The sequence below is a fragment of the Moschus berezovskii genome, chromosome 14 (genome assembly GCF_049115385.1).
Source record: "Moschus berezovskii isolate FMDL1 chromosome 14, NW_MosBer_1.0, whole genome shotgun sequence".
Lineage (NCBI taxonomy): Eukaryota > Metazoa > Chordata > Mammalia > Artiodactyla > Moschidae > Moschus > Moschus berezovskii.
This window is the reverse complement of record NC_142473.1, coordinates 81882858-81905530: the sequence shown is the minus strand read 5'-3', so window position 1 is coordinate 81905530 and position 22673 is coordinate 81882858. Positions and strand designations below refer to the sequence as shown.

Sequence of the window (22673 nt, the reverse complement as noted above, 5' to 3'; positions counted from 1 at the left end):
CTCGGTGTGAAAATATATGACTGCCCCGCCACTCTGCTCTACGCAGAGGGCAGAATTTCCACAGTCACGTAATAGAAATGCAGACTTTGGTTTTAATGTGTTGGATTCTTCACTCAGATTTTTCCAAATTTTATCTTTTTTAGAAAGACGCTAATTCTTGCTTCAATATTCTAACAGGAGATGTATTTGCAGAGTCTTTTTACACCAGGGCGATTCATTAACGCAGCTTTATGTAAAGCTTTACAGGTCAGTGAAAAAATATTTCATGTTGATCTAAGACTCTCTATTGCTATCATTATATAGTTAATGATTACTATTTTTGTTGTTTTGCACGTACTAACCCCAACATAGTTTTGCAATTGTATATACAGGTGTTTATAAATACTGTTGTAATTTCTTTTAATGTTCTTTCCATAAGAATACCAAGAGTCCCACTGTGGAGAGAGGATTGAGGGCACTTTCCCACTGACTAGTGAAGCGTGACGATAGTAAAAGAGAAACTTTTGCCTACACCGTTGTGAAAGCGTGCTTTGCTACACTGCGTGTACTCCATACTAGAAAAAAAGTTTAAAGGTTTTCTTGGATACGTTTGCTGGTACTGTTTTTACCCTTTTGTTAGTACAGCAAAGGTCTGACTTGGTTCAGGTTTAAGAAAACTCTAAAAATAAAATCTAAGCTTCAAAGTTACAGGGTATAAGAGATGCAAGTCACTTAGACTTCGTTAAATTGCCACTTAGGTTCATGAATTTGAAATAATCACTCATAGAATTAAAAAATACCTTAGAATCTCCTGATCTAACCTCCCACACAAAGCAGAAATACCTTCTCAGGCTTCTCTGACAGTCAGCTAATCAGCTTCCAGTTGTCTCTGCCTCCAGTGACAAGTATCTTAGCTCCTCCTGTGTGACTTATCGTTCAGAACTGTGCCATCTGAAAGTTTATCCCAGGGTATTCCCTGGCAGTCCTGTCGTTAGGACTCAGCACCTTCACTCCTGGGGCCCAGGTTCAATCCCTGTTTGGGGAAGTAAAATCCCATAAGCCACGTGGTACAGCCAAAGAAAGGTTCATCCTAGTATTAGATCAGATTTAATCCTGCATCATTTAGGTGGCATCTTTCTTTGGGAACTTCATAGAACATGGCTCTTTTCTATAAAGTCACTCTTCAGGTATTTTAAGCATTTTCCGTGTTATCTTTCTCCAGGCTCGATACACCCAGTCCCTTAACTTTCTCCCAGGTGATGTGGTTTCCAGATCTTTGACTTTTCTTCTGGGTACATTCTTGACTATCTGGCTGTTCTATGTTTTCTATTTTCTCTCTAGTAAAACTCCAAGATGACACAGTCGCTTACTTCTAAGGCATTATTTCTTTCATCTCATCAGCCCTTCTTGTTAACAGTAATCAAATGTACGATTTCTCATGGTGTTTCTTGCAGACTGAGATCCTGCATAATCAGTAAGGCGCCGATCACAAGCTTTACTTTAGGAGAATTTTTCCCAGTAGAGTGACCTACCTCCACCACTATTCTCGCTCACCTTTGCGCCTGTCAGGATGTATATATTTGGCATCATCTTACATCTTCCTTCCAGCTGAGCAGTAGATGTTATGTTTCCTTTTTTGTAATGACCCAAATGTACCCTATTATAATTCTTGCAGGCTCTTGAGTTTTTATAGTTTATCCTGGACTATAGAAACTATTTCAACTTGCTGTGATCTCACAATTAGAAATTATTTGCACGATGTTAAGAGTAAATGTGTTATTTCAGGCACGTCCAGTGCCTATGGTATTGGTATATGTTGCCTCAACGTCTTCTGGAGTATTTTTCACTTGAAAAATAAATACTGGAGTATTTTTAGTATTACGTGGTACTCTGAAGTGTCTCTTTGTGTCTCTTTTCAGATTTTCTGTCGAGGCACTGAGAGGAATTTAGATCTTTCCTGGACGGAACTAAAGAAAGAAGTCACTTTAGCTGTTGAAAATGAGGTGAGGTTTGATTAAAGAAAGAAAGACAGTTTCTTTCATCTCACTGTGGGATAGATTGGTATCAAGAAATTGTTCAAATTGTTCATTGGACTTTGTTGCTAAGAAATATAAACTTCTAAAACTTCTAGTTAAAAAATTAGATACACATTTACAGAGTCTATGGCATATATACATAAGGAATATTCACTTCCCTATAGTTTAGTAAAATGATATTAAACATTTACATTTGATGGAAGAAAATATCCTGAATGGTATCAAGAGTTCCTTTTTTTTCTTTCTTTCTTTTTTTCTTTGCCAGCTCCAAGGAAGTGTAACAGAGTATGAATTTTCCCAGGAAGAGTTCCGAAATTTACAGCAGGAATTCTGGTGCAAGTTCTATGCCTGCTGTCTTCAGTATCAAGAAGCCCTTTCTCATCCTCTTGCCCTGCATTTGAATCCACACACAAACATGGTGTGCCTGTTGAAGAAAGTAAGAGAGCAGAAACACACAGAACTCCTGTAGGCTGTTCAGTGGGTCTTTCAGAATGCAGTGTCTATTGTATACTGCAGTTAGCTTTTAGGACTTTGGTGGGTTTTCTCTTGTGGGGGGCATCCTTACAATTATAGTTAATTTGTGTTTAAATAGTCTTTTGCACTATTTACACTTTTCTGCATCTTGTTCTCCTTTTACATTGAAGTGATTCCTAATTTGAAAGTTACGAGAATAGCATGAAGCACTTCTATATCCCCTTCACGCAGATTCACCATTTATTAACTCATTTGCTTTTCTTGAGCCACCTGAGAGTTAGTTGTAAGTATCATGCCCCTTGATCCTGACACATTTTAGCGTGTATCTAAGCACAGCGGCATTCTTTCATAACTGCAGCACAATTTAAAGATCAGGCAGTTTGATATTGGTTTATATTCAGATTTTACTAGTTGTGCTTAGAATTTTTCTTCCCTGATCTAGGATCCAATTTAAGGTCTTGCATATCTTGAGTTGCCATGTTTCTGTACTTAATCTCCACCTGCTGTCTGCCTCTCTGTCTTTCATGACACTAACTTTTCAAACTATTTATTTATTTGGCTGCGGCTGGTCTTCGTTGCGTCCTGTGGTGTCTTTCGTTGCCGCATGCGTACTCCCTAGTTGCGGTGCGAGGGCTTAGTTGCTCCGGTCCATGTGGGAACTTAGTTCCCCAACCAGGAATCAAGCCCTCGTGCCTGCATCGCAAGGTGGATTCTTAAGGGAAGTCCTGGTCCTGACGTTGATCCTCGTTGAAGGCTCCACCTGTTATTTGGTAGAGTATCCTTCAGTTTGGATTTGTCTGGGGTCTCCTCGTGATAAGATTCAGTTCTCAACTATTTTATACCTTTAAACACTCACTGAAAAAAATAATATAACTGGAAGATTTGTATTTGCAGGGGTACCTGTCTTTCCTTGTGCCTTCCTCCTTAGTGGATCATTTGTATCTCCTCCCTGATGAGAATCTTCTGACAGAGGATGAGACAACCATATCTGACGGTAAGAGTGATTATTACGTCCACATTCAAACTCCGTTCTCCATAAGCCCTGTGCTTTCATTCAGACAGGTACAAAAAACATCGACCGACGGTCACTGTGACCTTTCCTGGTCAGTGTACCTCATTGTACTTTTTTTTTAAAAAAAAATGAAGAGGCCTACGCATCTCCAAGACTTCAGATCGCTACCTGTCATATATTGTCAATATTTTTTTAGTATAATATTAACTGGCAGCTCTTCATTGACCTGAGACATGAATGGCACCTTTCTCTTACAGACGTGGATGTAGCTCGGGATGTCATGTGTCTTATAAGATGCCTCCGGCTGATTGGAGAGTCCGTAACTATGGAGATGTCAGTAATGATGGAAATGAGCTGTTACAACCTACAGTCTCCAGAAAAGGCTGCAGAACAGATTCTGGAAGATTTGATCACTATTGATGTGTAAGGAGAATTTAGGGTAAAGTCCATTTCCTAATGGAAGTTTAGCAATTCTTAGTGTCAATATCAGGTTTAAATGTAATTCACATATGTACAAAGTAGTGGTTTAAAGTGAGTTGTCATGATTCTAAGTAGCTGTTTTCAGCTTTTAAACAGAAAATCTAACACATGAATTCAAGTCTGGAAACAAGACTCATGAATTATGGTCTAGCTATTAACTATGAACTGAGCTGTAAATTCTAAAATGTAAACGTATTTTCCTCTAATACATTTTGTCTGTCATTTCTGAAAAAAAATGAAGGAAAATTTGCTACATGGCATGAAATTATCTTGTATACCAGAGTGATTACTTCACTCCTGTATGACATGGCTAGTTTTCCTGTTTCATAGAGCATTTACCTTAAAGGGGCGTAAAGAATCTATCATATCCATTCTCAGAAGTAATAGTTTTCTAACTTCCTTATAGAGACAATGTGATGGAGGATATCTGTAGTAAACTGCAGGAGGTCAGGAACCCGATCCATGCCATCGGACTTCTAATACGGGAAATGGACTATGAGACAGAGGTAGAAATGGAAAAGGGATTCAATCCAGGTAAATGACAAAGCAACAGCTGCGCCTTTTGATTTAGAGAAAACAGCAGTACAGTTAAATTTTTTTAAATTATTATTATTCTTTAATTTACAGCTCAGCCTTTGAATATTCGAATGAATCTTTCCCAGCTCTACGGCAGTAACACAGCAGGGCATGTCGTGTGCAGGAGTGTGTGTAAAATCGCCAGCACGCGCTTCCTCCTCTGCCGAGACCTTTTGATCTTACAGCAGCTTCTCATGAGGCTAGGAGATGCTGTAAGTACTACCTGAGGGAAAGCTTGTAAAATCTGAAACCCGGCCTTGACCTGCAGGCACGTTGCAGAACATCAGCTCTGAGAGCACAGGGACTTCCGTCTTTGTTCACTGCTCTGTCCCGCGTGCTTGGCCCTTCGTGGGTCCTCTGTGAATACATGTTGATTTAAGAATGAGTGAGCCTAAAATTGCAGATTAAGAATGTACATGGGGGAAAAAAAAGGAATGTTTATGAAGCGGGTTGTTTTACTCTTAACCTTTGTGTATGTAATGGTGGGATAATTTTCTCAGATGACTCTCCCAAAATGCAGTATTATTAGTACACATCTGGATGTGATCACAGGGTACCATTTAGGACGGAGGAGAGAGGAAGAAAGAGAAAAAGAACTTACCTATTTCTGCAGTACAGGATTTACCCTAAGCAATTTTGGAATTGCAGAGTTTGTTCTGGGGTCCTCCCAGCTCCATTCCGTGTCTCCCTTCCCATTGCCACCAGGCTCTTGTTGCCAGACTGCTGTCCTTGCCTTTCCCCCTCCTCCCCGGCTTGAGCGTTTCACATGCCAGAGTTAACCTTTCTGCCCACCCTCAGAAGGCCCATTTAGCTCACTCATCTGAGCCTGACAAGGAAGCAATCTGATTAAACTAATTCATATTAATATATAAATAAACTGAAAGCCCTTGGAGCTTCCCGGGGGTGTTTATACTTTTTAAATTAGAATTCATTAACTCAAGTACATGGCTAATGGCAGAATTTCAGGTAAAAGATAAGGAGAAAACATTCCGGAAGATGATTGGTTTAGGACCACCAAGGAGAAGCAGGACCCGTTCCTGAAAGTTGTCTGTCTGTTTGCCCCGCAGCTCATGGGATAATAGTGACTTGACCAGGGATTGAACCCAGGCTTTGGCAGTGAAAGCCCAAGTCCCAACCGCTGGACCACCATGGAATTCCCTTTGTGGTTCTGTTTTTTGTTTTGTTTTTTGAGTTTGTATTGTATTTTAATATTTATTTATTTGGCTGCATCCAGTCATAGCAGGTACCTGTGGGGTCTGTTCCCTGACCAGGGATTGAACCCGTGCCCCTAAACTAGAAGTGTGGAGTCTTAACCAGCAGACCAACAGGGAAGTCCCAAAGTGACGCACGTTTTTAAGGCTACAGATATTCTTGTCAAGTTTTCCTCTGTCCTCGTATTTATTTTACCCAAAACCAGAAGTTAAGAAATGTCTTAGATTTCCCTGTTCCTCCTGGGTCCTGAACCTACAGATCTGGTGACAGTTGAGCTGTTACCGTTTCTTTTTCACCATCAGCTCCTGTGGCCTGGTGAGCTGTCTTTATTATTTTGTACTGTTCAGTGGGTGGATCCTTTGCTGCCTGCTGCCCCAAACTGTCATAGGTGTGCCACTTTTATGTATGCCCTTTGTAACTGTTTGTCATTCTACCGCCACCTGAACCTAAGGGTTATCGTTACTAAATGCTATTTACTGTCTCACCCACCCACCCGTGACATATAGGTGATCTTGGGAGCTGGCCAGCTCTTTCAAGCCCAGCAAGACCTACTGCATCGAACAGCTCCCCTGCTCTTATCTTATTACCTCATTAAGTGGGGAAGCCAGTGCTTGGCAACTGATGTTCCAGTTGACACATTGTGAGTTTCAGTGTTCTGATTATTTTAAAAATAAATTGTGAGCTTAATGATTTTTTTCCATTGTCTGATAGAAAAGCAAATTAAATATGCTGTAGCATGATATGCCTTTAAAATTCAGAGCTTTCAGATAACTCCATTTTCTAAAGGTTAAAGGCAAGTTATAAGAATGAAAATAATATAAAAAAAGAATGAAAGCAATAAATATGTATTATTCTGTGTGTGTATGAATAATGTAAAGACAAATCCTGTGGAAAGCAAAATAAGATGAGGTCAGTTTGTTGTGTGACTCAGGGTGCTCTGCGACAGCCTGGGGGGTGGGAGTGAGCAGTGGGGGAAGGGGACGCTTGTACACCTGTGGTGGAGTCACGTTGACGTGTGGCAGAAACCAGCACAATATGGTAAAGCAATTATCCTTCAAGTAAACGTAAATAATTTTTTTTTTTAAGTTGAGGTCACAGAGAAGGTTAGGCTACACACAAAAATATGCTAATTATCAAGAGTAGACTTGAGATTCTTTATAACCAGAATAAGAAACAAAATTTAACGTGTACCTAAAAGACTGATGTTTCAGTTAGATAAGCCACTTTGTTTTCTGGCAAGCGAAGGCTTTTCATGGCATGGAGGCCTAAGAAATTTCTGCTCTGGCTTCTCCTTGAAGGATCACTGGGTGATTATAATGGGAAACAATCCAAACCATAGCTCATTTTCCAGATATTTTTGTGCTTTCAGTGGAGCTTTCATGTGTAATTTCTTAGTGGAATTGACAGTGTTTTAATCGGCTAACGTGTTGAAGTACCGTTGTCATAGGAAGACTTACTGAGCTTTTTTGTTTTTTCCGCTTTCCTCACAGGGAGTCTAACCTTCAACATTTATCGGTACTGGAACTGACTGACTCTGGCGCTTTAGCGGCAAATAAGTTTGGTAAGGACTGGGCTGCGCATGCGTTTGATTGTAAGTTGGGCGTTTATTGCCTGTTCATTGAAGTGGTCTTCTGCCACCTTTGCTTTAGAAAAGGTGCCTCACCTGTGCTTTCAGTTTGAGAGGGTGTAGCAAGCTGTGCCCTGAGACCTCTCTGGTTGTGACAAGTAGTATCGGATCAGACAGAAGTGAAGGGTGTTGCCTGTGTATGTGCGCACGTGTGTGTGCTCAGTCGTGTCCGACTCTGTGACCCCATGGACTGTAGCCCCCCAGGCTCCTCTGTCCGTGGGATTTCCCAGGCAAGAATATTAGAGTAGGTTGTTGTTCCCTTCTCCAGAGGATCTTCCCAACCCAGGGACTGAATCCGTCTCTCTGGTATTAGCAGGCGGATTCTCTACACTGAGCCACCTGGGAAGCCATATATATAGGTAAACACACACATACATATACATATGTACAAGTGCTTTTCCGCTATATACTGATACTCCAGTGATTAATCATTTTTTTAATTTACTTAAGTTCATATGACTTTTGTAATCTTGTATTCATCAACAGATATTCAAAAGAAGTCCTCTCTCATGCTTGAGAACCATTCTGGAGAATTTATTTTGTGTTTTGGTATAAAATTTAGAATCTTAGGACTATATTTATTGGAAACACTTCTAGAGAAATGGCATGACTGTCATGTTTATTTAGTGGCTTTTTTATTACATTTATATAGTACTTCATAGTTTACAGATTGCTTTTATTTATATTGCCATTGATTATACCAGTGATGCAGTTTATGTCTTTAAATAATAAATGTTCTTTGTGACAGGCGTAGAATGAATTGGTAGGCTGTCTTAATTGAAAATTGATAACTACTGTCACAAGTTGGTAACTGCTAAAACATTTTATTTTTAAGTATCTAGCCCTCAGACAATTGTGGAGTTATTCTTCCAAGAAGTTGCAAGAAAACACATTATCTCTCATCTGTTCTCTCAACCAAAGGCACCTCTAAGCCAGACTGGATTGAACTGGCCAGAGATGATCACCGCTGTTACCAATTATTTATTGCAGCTCTTGTATCCTTTCATTTAAAAGCTAATTGAAAAGTTTTTTTCTATCTAAATAATCTAAGATTCAGGAATATTCTGCCTGTGTAATGAAAAATTTTAATGAGGTTGGATGTCTACCCCCCCGCCCCCATCCCAGTAAGAAATGATAGTTATTTTCAGGTATCCCTTTTTTTGTTTGTTTTTAATTTGTTTTTTTTTGCTCAGGGGTTGAGCCAGATTTTATTGGTGCACACACAGTTAATACCTGCTGCTGCTGCTGCGTCGTTTCAGTCGTGTCCGACTCTGTGCGACCCCAGAGACGGCAGCCCACCAGGCTCCCCCATCCCTGGGATTCTCCAGGCAAGAACACTGGAGTGGGTTGCCATTTCCTTTTATCAAATACTTATTGAATGGTTTTGTATGCCAAGTCCTGTGTTAGGTACTGAGAATCCATTGGCATAGTATGCGTTGGCGATATCCTAGCTAAAATTAGCAGTGACCACCAAAAGGTGCAATATGTGCTTTAGTTCTTTGTTGGTTGCATTCTAATGCAGGTGACCAGGCTCCTAGTATATAACCTTTTCACTGTGTGTGTTTAATATTAAAGTTACATAGTTACGTAGGAAGAACATGTGTTGTAACACCTTCTCTTTACCTTCTTTTTAAAAATTAAGCCATTTCATGGAGTTTGGGTGCCCAGTGTGTATATTTAAGCTTTACCAAAACAGTAAATAATCTCCTTAACCAATGACTAGATGGCCAAGCAATCCTGGTTGTCTCTTTCTAGAATGTTTGATGGGAAATTGTCAGTATGTACAATTGCAGGTGAGTACTGTTGAACATTTCAGGACAGTTATTCTTGTAAAGAAGGGGATTTCTAGAACTTTTTTCTTTGTAAATGTTTCCTGCATTTTAATTGGGCTGATAAGACCCACAGTAATTTACACTGGATTACACGGAAACATACACCAGAAAGATTTTCTTTACTTCATTCTTGGCAGTATCATTCCTAACACTGTTTTATAAAGTACTTTTTTGTTAATTCTCTCTATTGGGTTCTCTTTATAGAAAGAAAATCTATCATTGTCTTCATACAGATCCTTCACTGGAATCTAGTCAGTTGAGCCAGTAAATACCAAAAGTTGGAAGATTGCCAAGATGGAAAGTGTGTGTTTGTTTTCATGTGATAGTGTTATTAGCGTCCCGTTTGCTTTCTTAAAGTGTTTAATAACTTATTAATAGTTTAAGAATGGATTAACAGGATTTGGTTTTAACCTCCAGATGTTTTCTGAAAATACAACTTTTGTGTTGAATGACCACTATCTTCTCTCCCTCTGAAGAGCATGGAAATGAATATCTCCTTAAGGGATATTTATCCTCTAATCAGAAACCATCTTTTTTGCCTTTAAGGATTATATTCAGTTGCTGCATCCCTGGTGTCAAGTCAATGTTGGTTCCTGCCGATTTATGCTGGGACGGTGTTACCTGGTTACAGGAGAGGGACAGAAGGTAAACTGCATTTGAAAGATGAGCAAACTTTAGTGTAAGGACACTCAGTTTCCGTCTCAGGGCGGGGATTGGAGGCATAGAATCCTCCAGATAGGGTAAAGAAGACTAACAGTGCCAGCAAGGGGCATAATCGGCCCGTGGGGACCGTTTAGCTTCATGTACTTTACAGATTATTTAGGACACAGGAAAATACGAAGAAGAATACTTTAAAACCCTCCTGCCGCTGTGCAATGCTTTTAGGGATACTTTTTTATGACTAAAATATTTCTCAGATACATTGTTTTTGTAGCATGTTTTTTTATGCTGGTTTTTTTTCCCATTATGGTAGTTTACATTTCTGATTTTTTCCCTGACATCCTGTTATGTAAACTTTCAGATATAAAAGTCCACAGACTTTCAAACTAAACCCCCCCCTCAGATTAACAAAATTAACATGGTGCTATAGTTGCTGTACCACAGGTATCCATCAAGCATCTTCTTCAAGTTTACTTTGTAATTAGCAACATTTAAGTTAAAAAGTTAGATAAAATATTACATAATGCATCAGAGAGAATTTATATACAACAAACAGTAAATGCAGTCATTTACTTACTTAATAATTACTTACCTAAATAATTTTCTTTCTTTTTTTCAGCTTTTCTCAGTACAAGAACTCTTGGCTCATAGTATCTGGAAGTGGAACAATCTATTATAGGTCATTTTATATCCTTCTATTCCTCCAGGCTCTGGAATGTTTCTGCCAGGCAGCGTCCGAAGTAGGCAAAGAGGAATTCTTAGATCGCTTGATCCGTTCAGAGGATGGAGAGGTTGTGTCCACCCCCCGGCTGCAGTATTATGATAAGGTTCTGGCATGGTTTGGTCCTTCTTGCACCACACTGGGTAAAAATGTAATAGGGGCAGGGAGGCAGATAAATGAGAGTTTGGGCTTAACATATACACTTTATATATAAAATCAGTAAGCACGGACCATATATAGCACGAGGAACGCTACTCAGTCCCTTTCATCTCTGACTCCGCTGGGTCTTTGCAGCCGCTCATCGGCGTTCTCCGGCTGCACCGAGCAGTGGCCGCTCTGCTTGTGCTTGGACTGCTCACTGCAGCGGCTTCTCTCGTTGCAGCGCACAGGCCGCAGGGGCTCAGGCTCGGTGGCTATGCCTCATGAGCTCAGCTGCATGTGGGATCCTCCTGGGCCAGGGATTGAATCTGTCTTCTGCACTGGCAGGTGGACTCAAGCACTGGATCCCCAGGGAAGCCAAAACATGAAATGAAATAAATTGTATTCCAATTTGAAGTGCTTTTATATTTCTCCCTAGGTTTTGCGTCTGCTGGATGTCGTAGGTTTGCCTGAACTGGTTATTCAGTTGGCCACATCAGCAATAACTGAAGCAGGTGATGACTGGAAAAGTCAGGTGAAGACTAACTGTATTCTGTTTATTACCCTTGAGCTTTATCATGGGTACGGTGTTTTAATTTCTGTTCTTTTTTCCCCTGTATTTGATACTTAGGCCACTTTAAGGACATGCATTTTCAAACATCATTTGGATTTAGGTCACAACAGCCAAGCCTATGAAGCCTTAACCCAAATTCCTGATTCCAGCAGGTAATCAAACATACAGTCTTACTTAGAGGCGGCAGTTTACCAGCCCTGTGTAACCCACAAGGAAAATGTACACTCATACCCTTTCTTTCCTTCTAGGCAGCTGGATTGTCTGCGGCAGCTGGTGGTAGTTCTTTGTGAACGTTCCCAACTTCAGGACCTCGTGGAGTTTCCCTATGTGAATCTGCACAATGAGGTCATCTTATTTACCCACTGATGGCTGGGTGCCGTTCTGGTGGGCGTCGTGATGGCTGCTAACGTTGACATCTGACCGCTTCCCCTCCTTTAGGTGGTGGGAATAATTGAATCACGGGCAAGAGCTGTGGACCTTATGACTCACAATTACTATGAGCTTCTGTATGCCTTTCACATCTACCGTCACAATTACCGGAAGGGTGAGCATTGAAGCATGTCGTCTTTGTGGGAGGCAACCCAATCAGTTGTTTCATGCTTTACAAAAAAATGTTATCTGCTTGACTTACGTAATTTCTACCTTATTTTTACCACTGGACAGGTGTTCTCTACAAGCATTTGGGGAACTTATGTTTAAGTTCAAGATTGGCTTCACCTCTTTGTAGATTACCTGTTAATCTTAAAGATAAGACACTTCTCTGCCAGAATTCCCTGGCAGTCCAGTGGTTACAGCATTTGGGCTTCTCTTGCTGTGCAGCACGGGCTCTTGGGCACGCGGGCTTCAGTGGTTGTGGCTCCCGGCTCTAGAGCACAGGCTCAGTAGTTGTGGCCCACGGGCTTCAAATCGCTCCACGGCATCTGGTGTCTTCCCAGACCAGGGATCAAACCTGTCTCCTTCACTGGCAGGCAGATTCTCTAGCAGTGAGCCACCAGGGAAGCCTTTGGCCTTTACTTTTCTCTTCCTTGTGCTGATCCTTTAGAGGGTAAGTTGTGGACATCATGACTCAATACATAAACACTTCAGATGCATTTCAAGGACATTTTCTCATATAACCGCAGATTGAGAGAATAACTAATTCTGTGAACTAGATGTAGATGTCGTGCTCTTGCTCGACGCACTATTCATATTTAAATATCGCCAAACACGGCTAGTACATTTCCCTCACACTGTCCTCACCCCACTCTGGGATCGCGTCTTGGATTTAATTATCCTGTCGGTTTAGTCTCCTTTAATCCGGGGCATTCTGTCAGCCCTACTTTGCCTTTGATGACACTGATATGTTTGAAGAGGATGGGCCAATCATTTTTGTAGAATGTTTCTGAATTTGTATTTATTTGATGACAATGAGATCTTTTATCAGGTCAGCTAAAGTTAAGGGATTACATGGCTGTTTTAAGATATTTTACAAGATAATCATTGTGGTTACCCTTTGGAACCACTATCATTTTTATACTATTTTCACTCACGAATTTTTTTTTAGATTTCTTATTGATTTTCATTGGAAAGAATAGTTGGAAATAGTTCATAGGCCAGTTCTTAATATTCCTAGTGGTAAAACATGCTTGCATGTTCTTTGAATAATACAAGAAAGGCAATATAGACGATTCAAGGCCTCTCACTGCTTTCACAGTGACAGCATCCATTACATCCACCTGATTAAGACCAGTTTAGCTGGATTCATGTTCAGCTCTTTCTGGAGCAAGGCTGTTTTTCTGACAAAAACGTCTTACATATTCCAGGCACTCAAAAGTATTTGTTGGGATGAAAAAGAGTTTGATTTGGTTTGAAACTGAAAGAGAAGTTTTAAATCTGTTTAGTTTCTGGAGTCCCGTGATGTCTCAGAACAATGATGAGAGTATGATCTTGGGGGTCTTTCCTGGCAATCCAGTGGTTAAGATTCCAGGCTTCCAACATGGGGGACGCATGTTCAATCCCTGTTTGGGAAGCAAAGATCCCACATGCAATGTGACTTGGCCAGAAAAAAGAAAAAGAGTTTGTAACCTTGAACAGACACGCAGATCCTGGGTGGTGATAGGTGACCACAGAATTGGAACTAGTTCTCCAAGCTAGTGTTCTGTGCTACCTGGGTGTGTAGTATCTAAACTTCAAAACTAACATTTTAGATGTTTGCAGAACTTTTTTTTTTTTTTCTGCCTTTCTTGGGGGTTGTAAAGTACATGTAACATAAACTACTATCTTAACCATTTTACCTGTTTAGTAGTGCTGAGCACCTTCACATGACTGTGTAGCCAGTCTCCAGAATTCTTTTCACCTTGCCAAACGGAAACTGTATTCCTTAAACACCAACTTCTCATTCCCTCCTTCCCCATCTCCTGGCAACCACCATTCCACTCTCTGTCTTCAAATTTGGCTACCAGAATCCTCTAGCATTTGACTTTTTATGACTGGCATATTTCACTTAGCATAATGTCTTCAAGGTTCATCCATGTTATAGCATCCATCAGAATTTACGATGCTCTATTGTATGGGTGTATTGATAACAATTTTGATGGAACCTTGGATGTTTCCATCTTTTGTTTCTTGTGAATAACACTGCAATGAACAGGGATGTACAAATAATTCTTCAAGACTCTGCTTTCAGTTGGGTTTTTTTTGGCGGGGGGAGTAGTTTATACACCCAAAAGTAGAATTGGTGAATTATAAAGTAATTTTGATTTTTTGAAGAACTGTTTTCCTTAGTGGCTATAGCAATTTATATTCCCTCCAGCACTACACAAGGGTTCCGATTTTTCCACATTCTTAGCAATACGTGATTTTTTTGTTGTTTTAAGTTAAGCTTGAATTTTTTTTTTTTAATTTTAACATTTGGTGAGTGTGACATTTTATCTGTGTCTCTAAAGAGACACATTTTTGAATTCCTCATATCTGTTATTGCCTCATAGCTGGCACCGTGATGTTTGAGTATGGAATGCGTCTTGGCAGAGAGGTTCGAACTATCCGGGGACTTGAGAAGCAGGGCAACTGTTATCTGGCTGCTATTAATTGCTTACGACTTATTCGCCCAGAATACGCATGGATTGTTCAGCCAGCATCTGGTGCAGTGGTATGAAAACTTTGTATCCTGGAATTTGGGGATCATTTAATTTGTTTGGTCCTTTGAAAATACCTCATTTTGCTTCATTTCATTTAAAATTTCCACTGGGATATTTGTGAACTTAATCTATTTTTGCAGCGATTCATTTGTTTGATGTTACTATCCCCTTTGGTTTCCAAGTTCAGAATTACTGTAGGAATAAGTATTGTTGTTTAGTTGCTAAGTCATGTCAGACTCTTTGCGATCCCATGGACTGCAGAATGCCAGGCTCCTCTGTCCATCACCAACTCCCGGAGTTTACTCAAATTTATGTCCATCGAGTCGGTGACGCCATCCAACCGTCTCATCCTCTGTTGTCCTCTTCTCCTGCCTTCAGTCTTTCCCAGCATCAGGGTCTTTTCCAGTGAGTCAGGTCTTTGTATCAGGTGGCCAAAGGATTGGAACTTCAGCTTCAGCATCAGTCCTTCCAATGAATATTCAGGGTTGATTTCCTTTAGGATGGACTGGTTGGATCTCCTTGCAGTCCAAGGGACTCTCAAGAGTCTTCTCCAGCACCACAGTTCAAAATCATTAGTTCTCTGAATAAATATTACAGAGTGGTTTTGGAATCAGACAACCTAACTTCAGGCAGATTACTGTATCTTTTATTGTCCAGTCGGCTGCCTTGCATAAAATAGGAATGAAGATGACCTGACTGGATCATTTGGGTATTAAACGAGATAACCTATGTAAGATTGCATAGAACAGTGACAGTGCCTCGCCTGCAGGAAGTGCTCAGTAAATGCTAGCTGTTTTTATTTCACTCACTTTTGTTAATTTAATCTATTGTTACTATTTTAAAGGAGGTGAACCTTGAGTTTTTCTTATCATGCTGATGGAATACCCCAGTTACTTGTGTAGTTCCTGCATATACTGTTCTGTTTTCCAGGGTTGTGAGTGGAGAGTGTAATTTTGTAAACCAGGGAAAGTCAGGTAGTTTATATGGGCATCAAGTCAGTGTCTCTGGACTCAGTAAAATTTTAGCTAAGTGAGCCGAGTTTCTTTGTCTAGTAGTTCCAGTAACTTTGTGAGAAGAGCTGTGCTTGTTGAAACAGACATAATTTACGCTGAGAGAATTTAAGTATGAAAACCCTGGATCATAGTCAATGACATTAAAATAAAATATTGATTTTTCACAGTTAAATCTCTTGTTTTGTCTTTTCAGTATGATCGCCCTGGAGCATCCCCTAAGAGGAATCATGATGGAGAATGCACAGCTGCCCCAAGTGAGTTGGGGAGCTCAGGCCGACTTTTGCTGAATGGCACTTGTTACACTAGTTGTATTTTGCTGAATGGCACTTGTTACACTTGGTTTTTTTAATAGTACTTATAGTATAAATAATCATATTGTAGTATATTGTATGTGTATGGTAGTTACTTTGGTAAAATATGGTAAAGTTTCTTACCAGTATTCTGTCTGGCTGCCCTTTGAATACTTTGTGTGCCTGTGTGTGAAATGAAAATCCTTAAAAAAGGGTGTGTGTGTGTGTTTGTTGCCTTCTGTGTTCGAGTCAGCTTAGCATACTTTTTTAAATTGGGTTCCTTTAGTGTCTCCATAGAGGCATGATTTCCCTTCTCTTTTTTTCCTTTTTTTCATGACGGTGCCTCGAGGCAAGTAGTCTTTGCGTTTTCCAACCAAGGATTGAACCCCCACCCCCTGCAGTGGGAGCACAGAGTCTTGGACCATGATTTCCTTCCTTAAAGAGCCTGGGCTCTAGAGTTGGACACACTTGGTTTTAATCTGCCTCTCACTTTGGGCATGTTCCTTACCGGTAAAGATGACAGTATTTCACACTTGGAAGAGTTAACTGAAATTATGTGTAAACTGCCTTGCAAGCACCTCCTTGCGGCGGCGGTTATTAGAGTTCTGTGCCTTGACTCGGCTCTAGAGTGAAGCGGGGTTGTTTGTTTTATTGAGCCCCTTGTTCTCACCCCATCTTCTTAAACGGACAGTGACTTAGTGTTTAGCGGAAACTGACAGGTTGCGTTTGTCTAACAGGCGTTGGGCATTGAAACTGTTTTTCTTTGGCTTATAGCAAATAGACAGATTGAAATCCTGGAACTGGAAGATCTGGAGAAGGAGTGCTCCTTGGCCCGCATTCGCCTCACCCTGGCTCAGCACGACCCCTCGGCGGCCGCGGTCGCAGGTGGGCACTTGGCACCAACAGCGCGTTCCAGGACCGGGCAGCAGACATCGTGTGCCACGTGGGTGTGGAGCATGTCGCTGTTACTCTGGGCATTCATCAAGGACGCAGTCTTTGGGTTCACTTCATTGCCATGTCCCAGTGTTTGCACTGAATAGCTCTTTCCCACTTCCGCAGGAAGTTCCTCCGCAGAGGAGATGGTCACTCTCTTGGTTCAGGCTGGCCTTTTTGACACTGCCATATCACTGTGTCAGACTTTCAAGCTTCCCTTAACGCCAGTCTTTGAAGGACTTGCTTTCAAGTATGTATAAAATTGCTTTTCTGTAGTCTTAATTTTCTAACATAGTCTAATTTTCTAGTCTTCAATTTCTAAAATATTCTTAATTTTCTATTTACTTCACTGTTGCTTAGTATGAACCAGTGATCACACAAGCCAGTATCTTATAAGCCAACTTTAAAGAAGTTTTTGTGTAGTCTGGATTTTTTTTTCTTGGTAGTTGACTGTGAGACTTTTGTGTGGGGGAGGGGTGTTAATCTTGGCGTATAGCATCTTTTGAGAAATCACATCTGGCGTTGCCGAGCCCACACGCCCACATGACAGTAGATGACCTGTGTGTCCGTCTAAACAAGACAGGCGTTCTGTTCAGTCCTTCAGGACACCTCTTGGCCCACACATTGTTTGAAAGTGCTTCCTACTGATGTTGCGTCCCACCTAAATATTGGTCAGGTTGTTTGTGAGTTAGAAGTAAACTTCCAGAATTTTTCATCATCAGTTTTCTCTTGTAAGTAAATGATCTCTTAACACTTCTTGGCCTTGTGGGTCATCCAGTTATGTGACCGTGAGGAGAGGGAAAGCCAGTATCTCAGCAGGGGATTCAGCAATAGACTGGAGCTAAAGTTGTCACCTTATCTCCAGGTTTCGTAGCAAAATAATGTGCATTTCAGCAAATTGATTTACTGTGTGTGGACCCATTCTCATTTCAGATGCATCAAATTGCAGTTTGGAGGAGAGGCAGCACAAGCAGAAGCCTGGGCCTGGCTAGCAGCCAACCAGCTTTCGTCAGTCATCACCACTAAGGAGTCTAGGTACAGCCCTAGACTTCCTCCAGCCCTGCAAGGCTCACCCTCCACATCCTTCCCCAGTGCACCCAATAAGTGTCTATCTGAATGTACTCTGGTGTCTTCAGAATCCTTCTCTTACAGTTATGAAGTCCTTTGACATTATTTTTCAGCCCCTAAATTCACACCAGAATTACTATGAAGATACAGATTACAAAACATCACCCTAGTCTTCTAAATTAGAACTTCTACATGATTCTAATGCTTGGTCAGTTTTGGGAACAGGGGTCTGAGCCAATTTCCTTGTGTTGGAAATGTGGAACAAATAAGTAAATTGTTGAGTTCATATGTGGTTGTTGGGAAATACAAAAATCCAAGTCATCTAGTTTCTGATGCCACCCCTAAGTCACATTGGCCCTAATAATGTTAGTTATCACTTAGCTGTATTGTCAATTGGTTATGTCTAACAGTTGTTTTCCTTGTAAATACATGTTTTGAATGGTACTGTAGTTATCTATTAAGAGTCTGGAACTCATAAGTCCTCTCTTTTTATCAAGTGCTACAGATGAAGCATGGCGGCTATTATCAACTTACCTGGAAAGGTACAAAGTCCAGAATAACTTACATCACCACTGTGTCATCAACAAGCTCTTATCTCATGGAGTTCCTCTGCCTAACTGGCTAATAAATAGTTACAAGGTAAGTGGTACCTTAGCTTGGAGAGAGTAGGAACCTGGTCTTTATCATCCTGAATAACTTTATAAGATGATTAAAAAGAAAAAGAATGATAATTTATGGAAATATACTGACAGATACTTATAGCTTCTTAATCTTAGCTAAAAACTTTAAAAACAGATTGCTTCTGTTTTTTTATGAAATACTGGGTGTGAGATTTATAGTTCTCTCGGTTGGTGACTAAGTTAGTATGTGCTGGTGTGCCCAGTGAACAATGAGTATCTATTTTAGAACAAAGAGTTTATGTGGGACACTTTTTCCCCTGGTCATGTATGGATGTGAGAGTTGGACTGTGAAGAAAGCTGATTGCCGAAGAATTGATGCTTTTGAACTGTGGTGCTGGAGAAGACTCTTGAGAGTCCCTTGTACTGCAAGGAGATCTAACCAGTCCATTCTAAAGGAAATCAATCCAGGGTGTTCATTGGAAGGACTGATGCTAAAGCTGAAACTGCAATACTTTGGCCACCTCATGTGACAAGTTGACTCACTGGAAAAGACTCTGATGCTGGGAAAGGTTGGGGGCGGGAGGAGAAGGGGACAACAGAGAATGAGATGGCTGGATGGCATCACCGACTCTGTGGACATGAGTTTGAGTGAATTCCAGGAGTTGGTGATGAACAGGGAGGCCTGGCGTGCTGTGATTCATGGGGTCGCGGAGAGTCGGACACGACTGAGCGACTGAACTGAACTGAACTGAACTCAAGAAATCACAGGAGTGGATGGAATAGTTTTCAAATATTGCAACAGTGTTTCTTTCAGGTTTTGTCAAAATTGGGTTCTTGGGACACCTGCATTAAATTATTTGGGTGGTAGGCGTCTTTGAAATATTTGATTCTTGGGTTCCATCCAAGATTTCCATAATCAAATTATCTGGAGTTAAGATCCAGGATATGCATTTTTAACAAGGTCCTAATTTGATTTGATGCATGCCTAAATTTGAGGACTACTGTTTCTGAAATACATTGGGAAGAATAGGAAAAAAAGAATACGAAGCTTAAAATCAAGAAAGTTAATCTGTTTTCTTAAGTTAAATAGTAGAGAAAGCAGCTGAGTTGGTAATGGTTAAGATTGTGATCAAATCAGAATATAGAAAGCATATTTGGGGTGATTAGGAGAGCCTTCCTAACTGAGGCTGTATTCCATTTCTCTCTCACCCTGAGTTTTTGTTTTTTTTTTCCCACCCTGAGTTTAGTACAAATATAATTCAAGCATTGAAAGTTGGTGATTCTTCATGTATTCCTTAGAATTAATGTGACTATATTGTCTCTGGTACTCAGCATTTCTGGGAAGCTTTGTTGACTTTTACCTGCTGTCAAAACAAAGTAGGAAAGAATGAAAATGTGTCTTAGATCAAAGAACAGGTGAAGAAGGCCACTTAACAGAAAGAGCCTCGCAAGGTGCCCAGAGTTAACTAGGCTCTTGGGAATCTAGCCCTCATCCCAAGATAAGCAAGCCATGGTGTTTGTCTATTTATAAAGAAAAGTATAAATGCCAGGGAATCAGACACTCAACATCCTCTGGACAGTGCCCGGGTTAGATGGAAACAGGTAAATGCTTTTGACCACTGACTTTTTACAGAAAGTTGATGCAGCTGAGTTGCTCCGTCTGTACTTAAACTATGACCTTTTAGAAGAAGCTGTGGAGTTGGTTTCAGAATATGTGGATGCTGTACTGGGAAAAGGACATCAGTACTTTGGAATTGAGGTAGGCTTGTCTCCACATTGCCTTTAATTCTGTATCATCACACTTGCTTTTTCCAAAGGTTTTTCCAGATAACTTGAATTTAAATTTCAGACTGGAAACAATATCATTCATTAACAATTTAGAGAAAAGTTTTGTTGAGTGTATTTTTCCTTAATTGGCCTTAGGCCTGCTTTAAGATAAAAGATGACATGAATTTAAATTCCTGACATGAAATTAAAGATGACATGAATGCACTTGCATGCATACATACACAGTTCCTTGTTGTGAAAAGAAAAAGCGTATCATGTTATTGAATCCTGTAGAAGTAACTGCCAGAAGAAAGGGTCTACTTTTCAGATTTTCTCCAAACGATCCGTATTTTTCCTTTCAGTTCCCACTGTCCGCCACGGCTCCGATGGTGTGGCTCCCATACTCCTCCATTGATCAGCTTCTCCAGGCTCTGGGAGAGAACACTGCCAACAGTCACAACATCGCAGTGAGTAAATCCTCTCCTGAGGCACCTTAGGTTATAAGTCCTTGCACTAGCAGTTGCAAAGCCTGCTTTTTTGATTCTCAGGGATTAAGAGAGGGGCCGAAGCCATTCATTGCCCTTCACATGCTGCCCAGTCCCTCTATGAAAAAGTGAAAGTGAAGTCGCTCAGTCATGTCTGACTCATTGCAACCCCATGGACTGTAGCCTTCCAGGCTGCTCCATCCATGGGGTTTTCTAGGCAAGAATACTGGAGTGGGTTGCCGTTTCCTTCTCCAGGGGATCTTCCCAACCCAGGGATCGAACCTGGGTCTCCCAAATTGCAGGCAGACTCTACCATCTGAGCTACCAGGGAATTCTGCCCCTTTACGAAATGATTAAATCACATATAAGCTTTCTGATATTGGGACAAGAACTAATGAAGCTTTTATTAAAAATACTGGTATGATTTGCATATTTAGAAATTCATTAAGAAAAGAAGTTTGGAGTATTGTATATAATAGAAAAGTCCAGTTTTAGCAGTGGAGCCACAGAGCAGACTCCTATACTGAACGGTGATTAAATGAAGCACAGTGGCTAGCAGCTTTATCAGGGGACATCTGGTTGGTGCCATCAAAGCGATAACTTTAGTGTCTTTCAGTCCTTGACCTATTCTCTAACAATTCCCTTCTTTTCTCCTACAGCTGTCCCAGAAAATACTTGACAAATTGGAGGACTACCAGCAAAAAGTTGATAAGGCAACACGGGATTTGTTGTATCGTCGGAACTTGTGACCTGGACGGCTGCCCAGGCTTTGTAACCGCTTGGTGCCTCTTCGGGCTTGAGACTTTACCCTACAGGAAACCTGTGCTCCGGGCCGGCTTGCACACCTGTAAATGACGTGTGCAACCGTCCAGGCTGCATTCTGCACAGGAGAGAAGGGTGGATGAGTCACGGGACCTGTGCTTGCTGGTGGTGCTGACACGCAGATTTCTGGGTTTCAACCTTGGTCTCAGACAGCTGCTTTTTTATATGATTCACAAGCTTTTTTAGAGTTTATATTTTTTTAAACTACCGAAGACATTCTTTATCTGCAAATTAAACCCCACCTTCACTTTCCAAAATAGCTGAGGGTTGTTGGTTGTAGCTGACCCCCAAAAGCAGTCAGTGCAAATCCTTCCACTCTTCCCTAGCGCTTTTTGTATTTCAGTGGAATTATTTTGGTGCAGAACTGACATGTATTTTCTGTATTGCAGACAGAGGCTAATGATTTTGTGTACTCTTTTCATTATTTATTGTGGAATATTTTTTTTTATGGTCTTCAATAAAGTAGTAAATAATTTTCCTAGATTAACCCTAACATGATGACCAGCTGTTAAGGAAGATATCTTGAATCTGATTCTGAGGCTAAAGTGGAATAAACTCTTAGCTAAGAAAAAATTGAAAACTTATCATCTATAAAAATAATATTTTCCCGATAAATTCCATTAACCGCTATGATTTATGATAATCAAGCTGGACTTGATCATACAAGTAGTCTAATAATGTATTGGGCCAAAATAAAACTCTCCTGGTCAGATTTAGAGGCATTCATGGCCACAAATTTGGGGAAACGTGAAAAAATAAACTCTTGAATTTTATTCTGTATATTAAAATTTATCTTTTAAGGAAACTATCTGTATAGTACTTGCTTGTATGCCCTTTGACCTTCCTTGAGTTTTTCATAAGCATTTAATTTTTATACTGTCAGTATCATATTTACATTATATATTTTAAATAACAATGTGAGTTTCCCTGTGGTACTGTTACTGTACATGTTGCGGTATGTGGTTCTTTTTTCCCTTCATCTCCACCACGATTAATGTGAAGTGTTTGACGCAGTTACAGGCAGCAAGTGGCCTTGCCCGCCCAGCTCCATAAACGTGTGACTTCCAGTCATAGCACAGAATATATTTTGACCTGTATATACATATATAACCAAGAGAAAACTTTCTCACTTATTGTATTTTCATGAGTGACTAATGGATGATAACCCACAGTCTGAAAACTATCAAACCCTGTTGTTGCCATTTCTGGAGGAGAAGAAGTAGCTCGAGACTGGCCCT

The 22673-nt window shown here is 40.5% G+C and overlaps 1 protein-coding gene across 1 annotated transcript in view; it reads left to right on the top strand.

The window, feature by feature from the left end:
* The window catches only part of NUP160 (nucleoporin 160), a 45963-nt gene extending 23612 nt beyond the window's left edge, over nucleotides 1–22351 (top strand). The window contains exons 11-36 of the mRNA XM_055424124.2: nucleotides 178–246; nucleotides 1899–1982; nucleotides 2281–2451; nucleotides 3384–3483; nucleotides 3759–3924; nucleotides 4388–4515; nucleotides 4609–4769; nucleotides 6276–6409; nucleotides 7260–7330; nucleotides 8232–8391; nucleotides 9120–9189; nucleotides 9775–9873; nucleotides 10596–10715; nucleotides 11187–11282; nucleotides 11379–11473; nucleotides 11570–11666; nucleotides 11760–11865; nucleotides 14288–14448; nucleotides 15644–15704; nucleotides 16515–16625; nucleotides 16800–16923; nucleotides 17607–17708; nucleotides 18239–18380; nucleotides 19995–20120; nucleotides 20491–20595; nucleotides 21273–22351. Coding sequence (XP_055280099.2) covers nucleotides 178–246; nucleotides 1899–1982; nucleotides 2281–2451; nucleotides 3384–3483; nucleotides 3759–3924; nucleotides 4388–4515; nucleotides 4609–4769; nucleotides 6276–6409; nucleotides 7260–7330; nucleotides 8232–8391; nucleotides 9120–9189; nucleotides 9775–9873; nucleotides 10596–10715; nucleotides 11187–11282; nucleotides 11379–11473; nucleotides 11570–11666; nucleotides 11760–11865; nucleotides 14288–14448; nucleotides 15644–15704; nucleotides 16515–16625; nucleotides 16800–16923; nucleotides 17607–17708; nucleotides 18239–18380; nucleotides 19995–20120; nucleotides 20491–20595; nucleotides 21273–21362 — 2949 coding nt within the window. The 3' untranslated portion in view covers nucleotides 21363–22351. The remainder of the gene's footprint in view (nucleotides 1–177; nucleotides 247–1898; nucleotides 1983–2280; nucleotides 2452–3383; nucleotides 3484–3758; nucleotides 3925–4387; nucleotides 4516–4608; nucleotides 4770–6275; nucleotides 6410–7259; nucleotides 7331–8231; nucleotides 8392–9119; nucleotides 9190–9774; nucleotides 9874–10595; nucleotides 10716–11186; nucleotides 11283–11378; nucleotides 11474–11569; nucleotides 11667–11759; nucleotides 11866–14287; nucleotides 14449–15643; nucleotides 15705–16514; nucleotides 16626–16799; nucleotides 16924–17606; nucleotides 17709–18238; nucleotides 18381–19994; nucleotides 20121–20490; nucleotides 20596–21272) is intronic.
* Nucleotides 22352–22673: the final 322 nt, after the last annotated feature.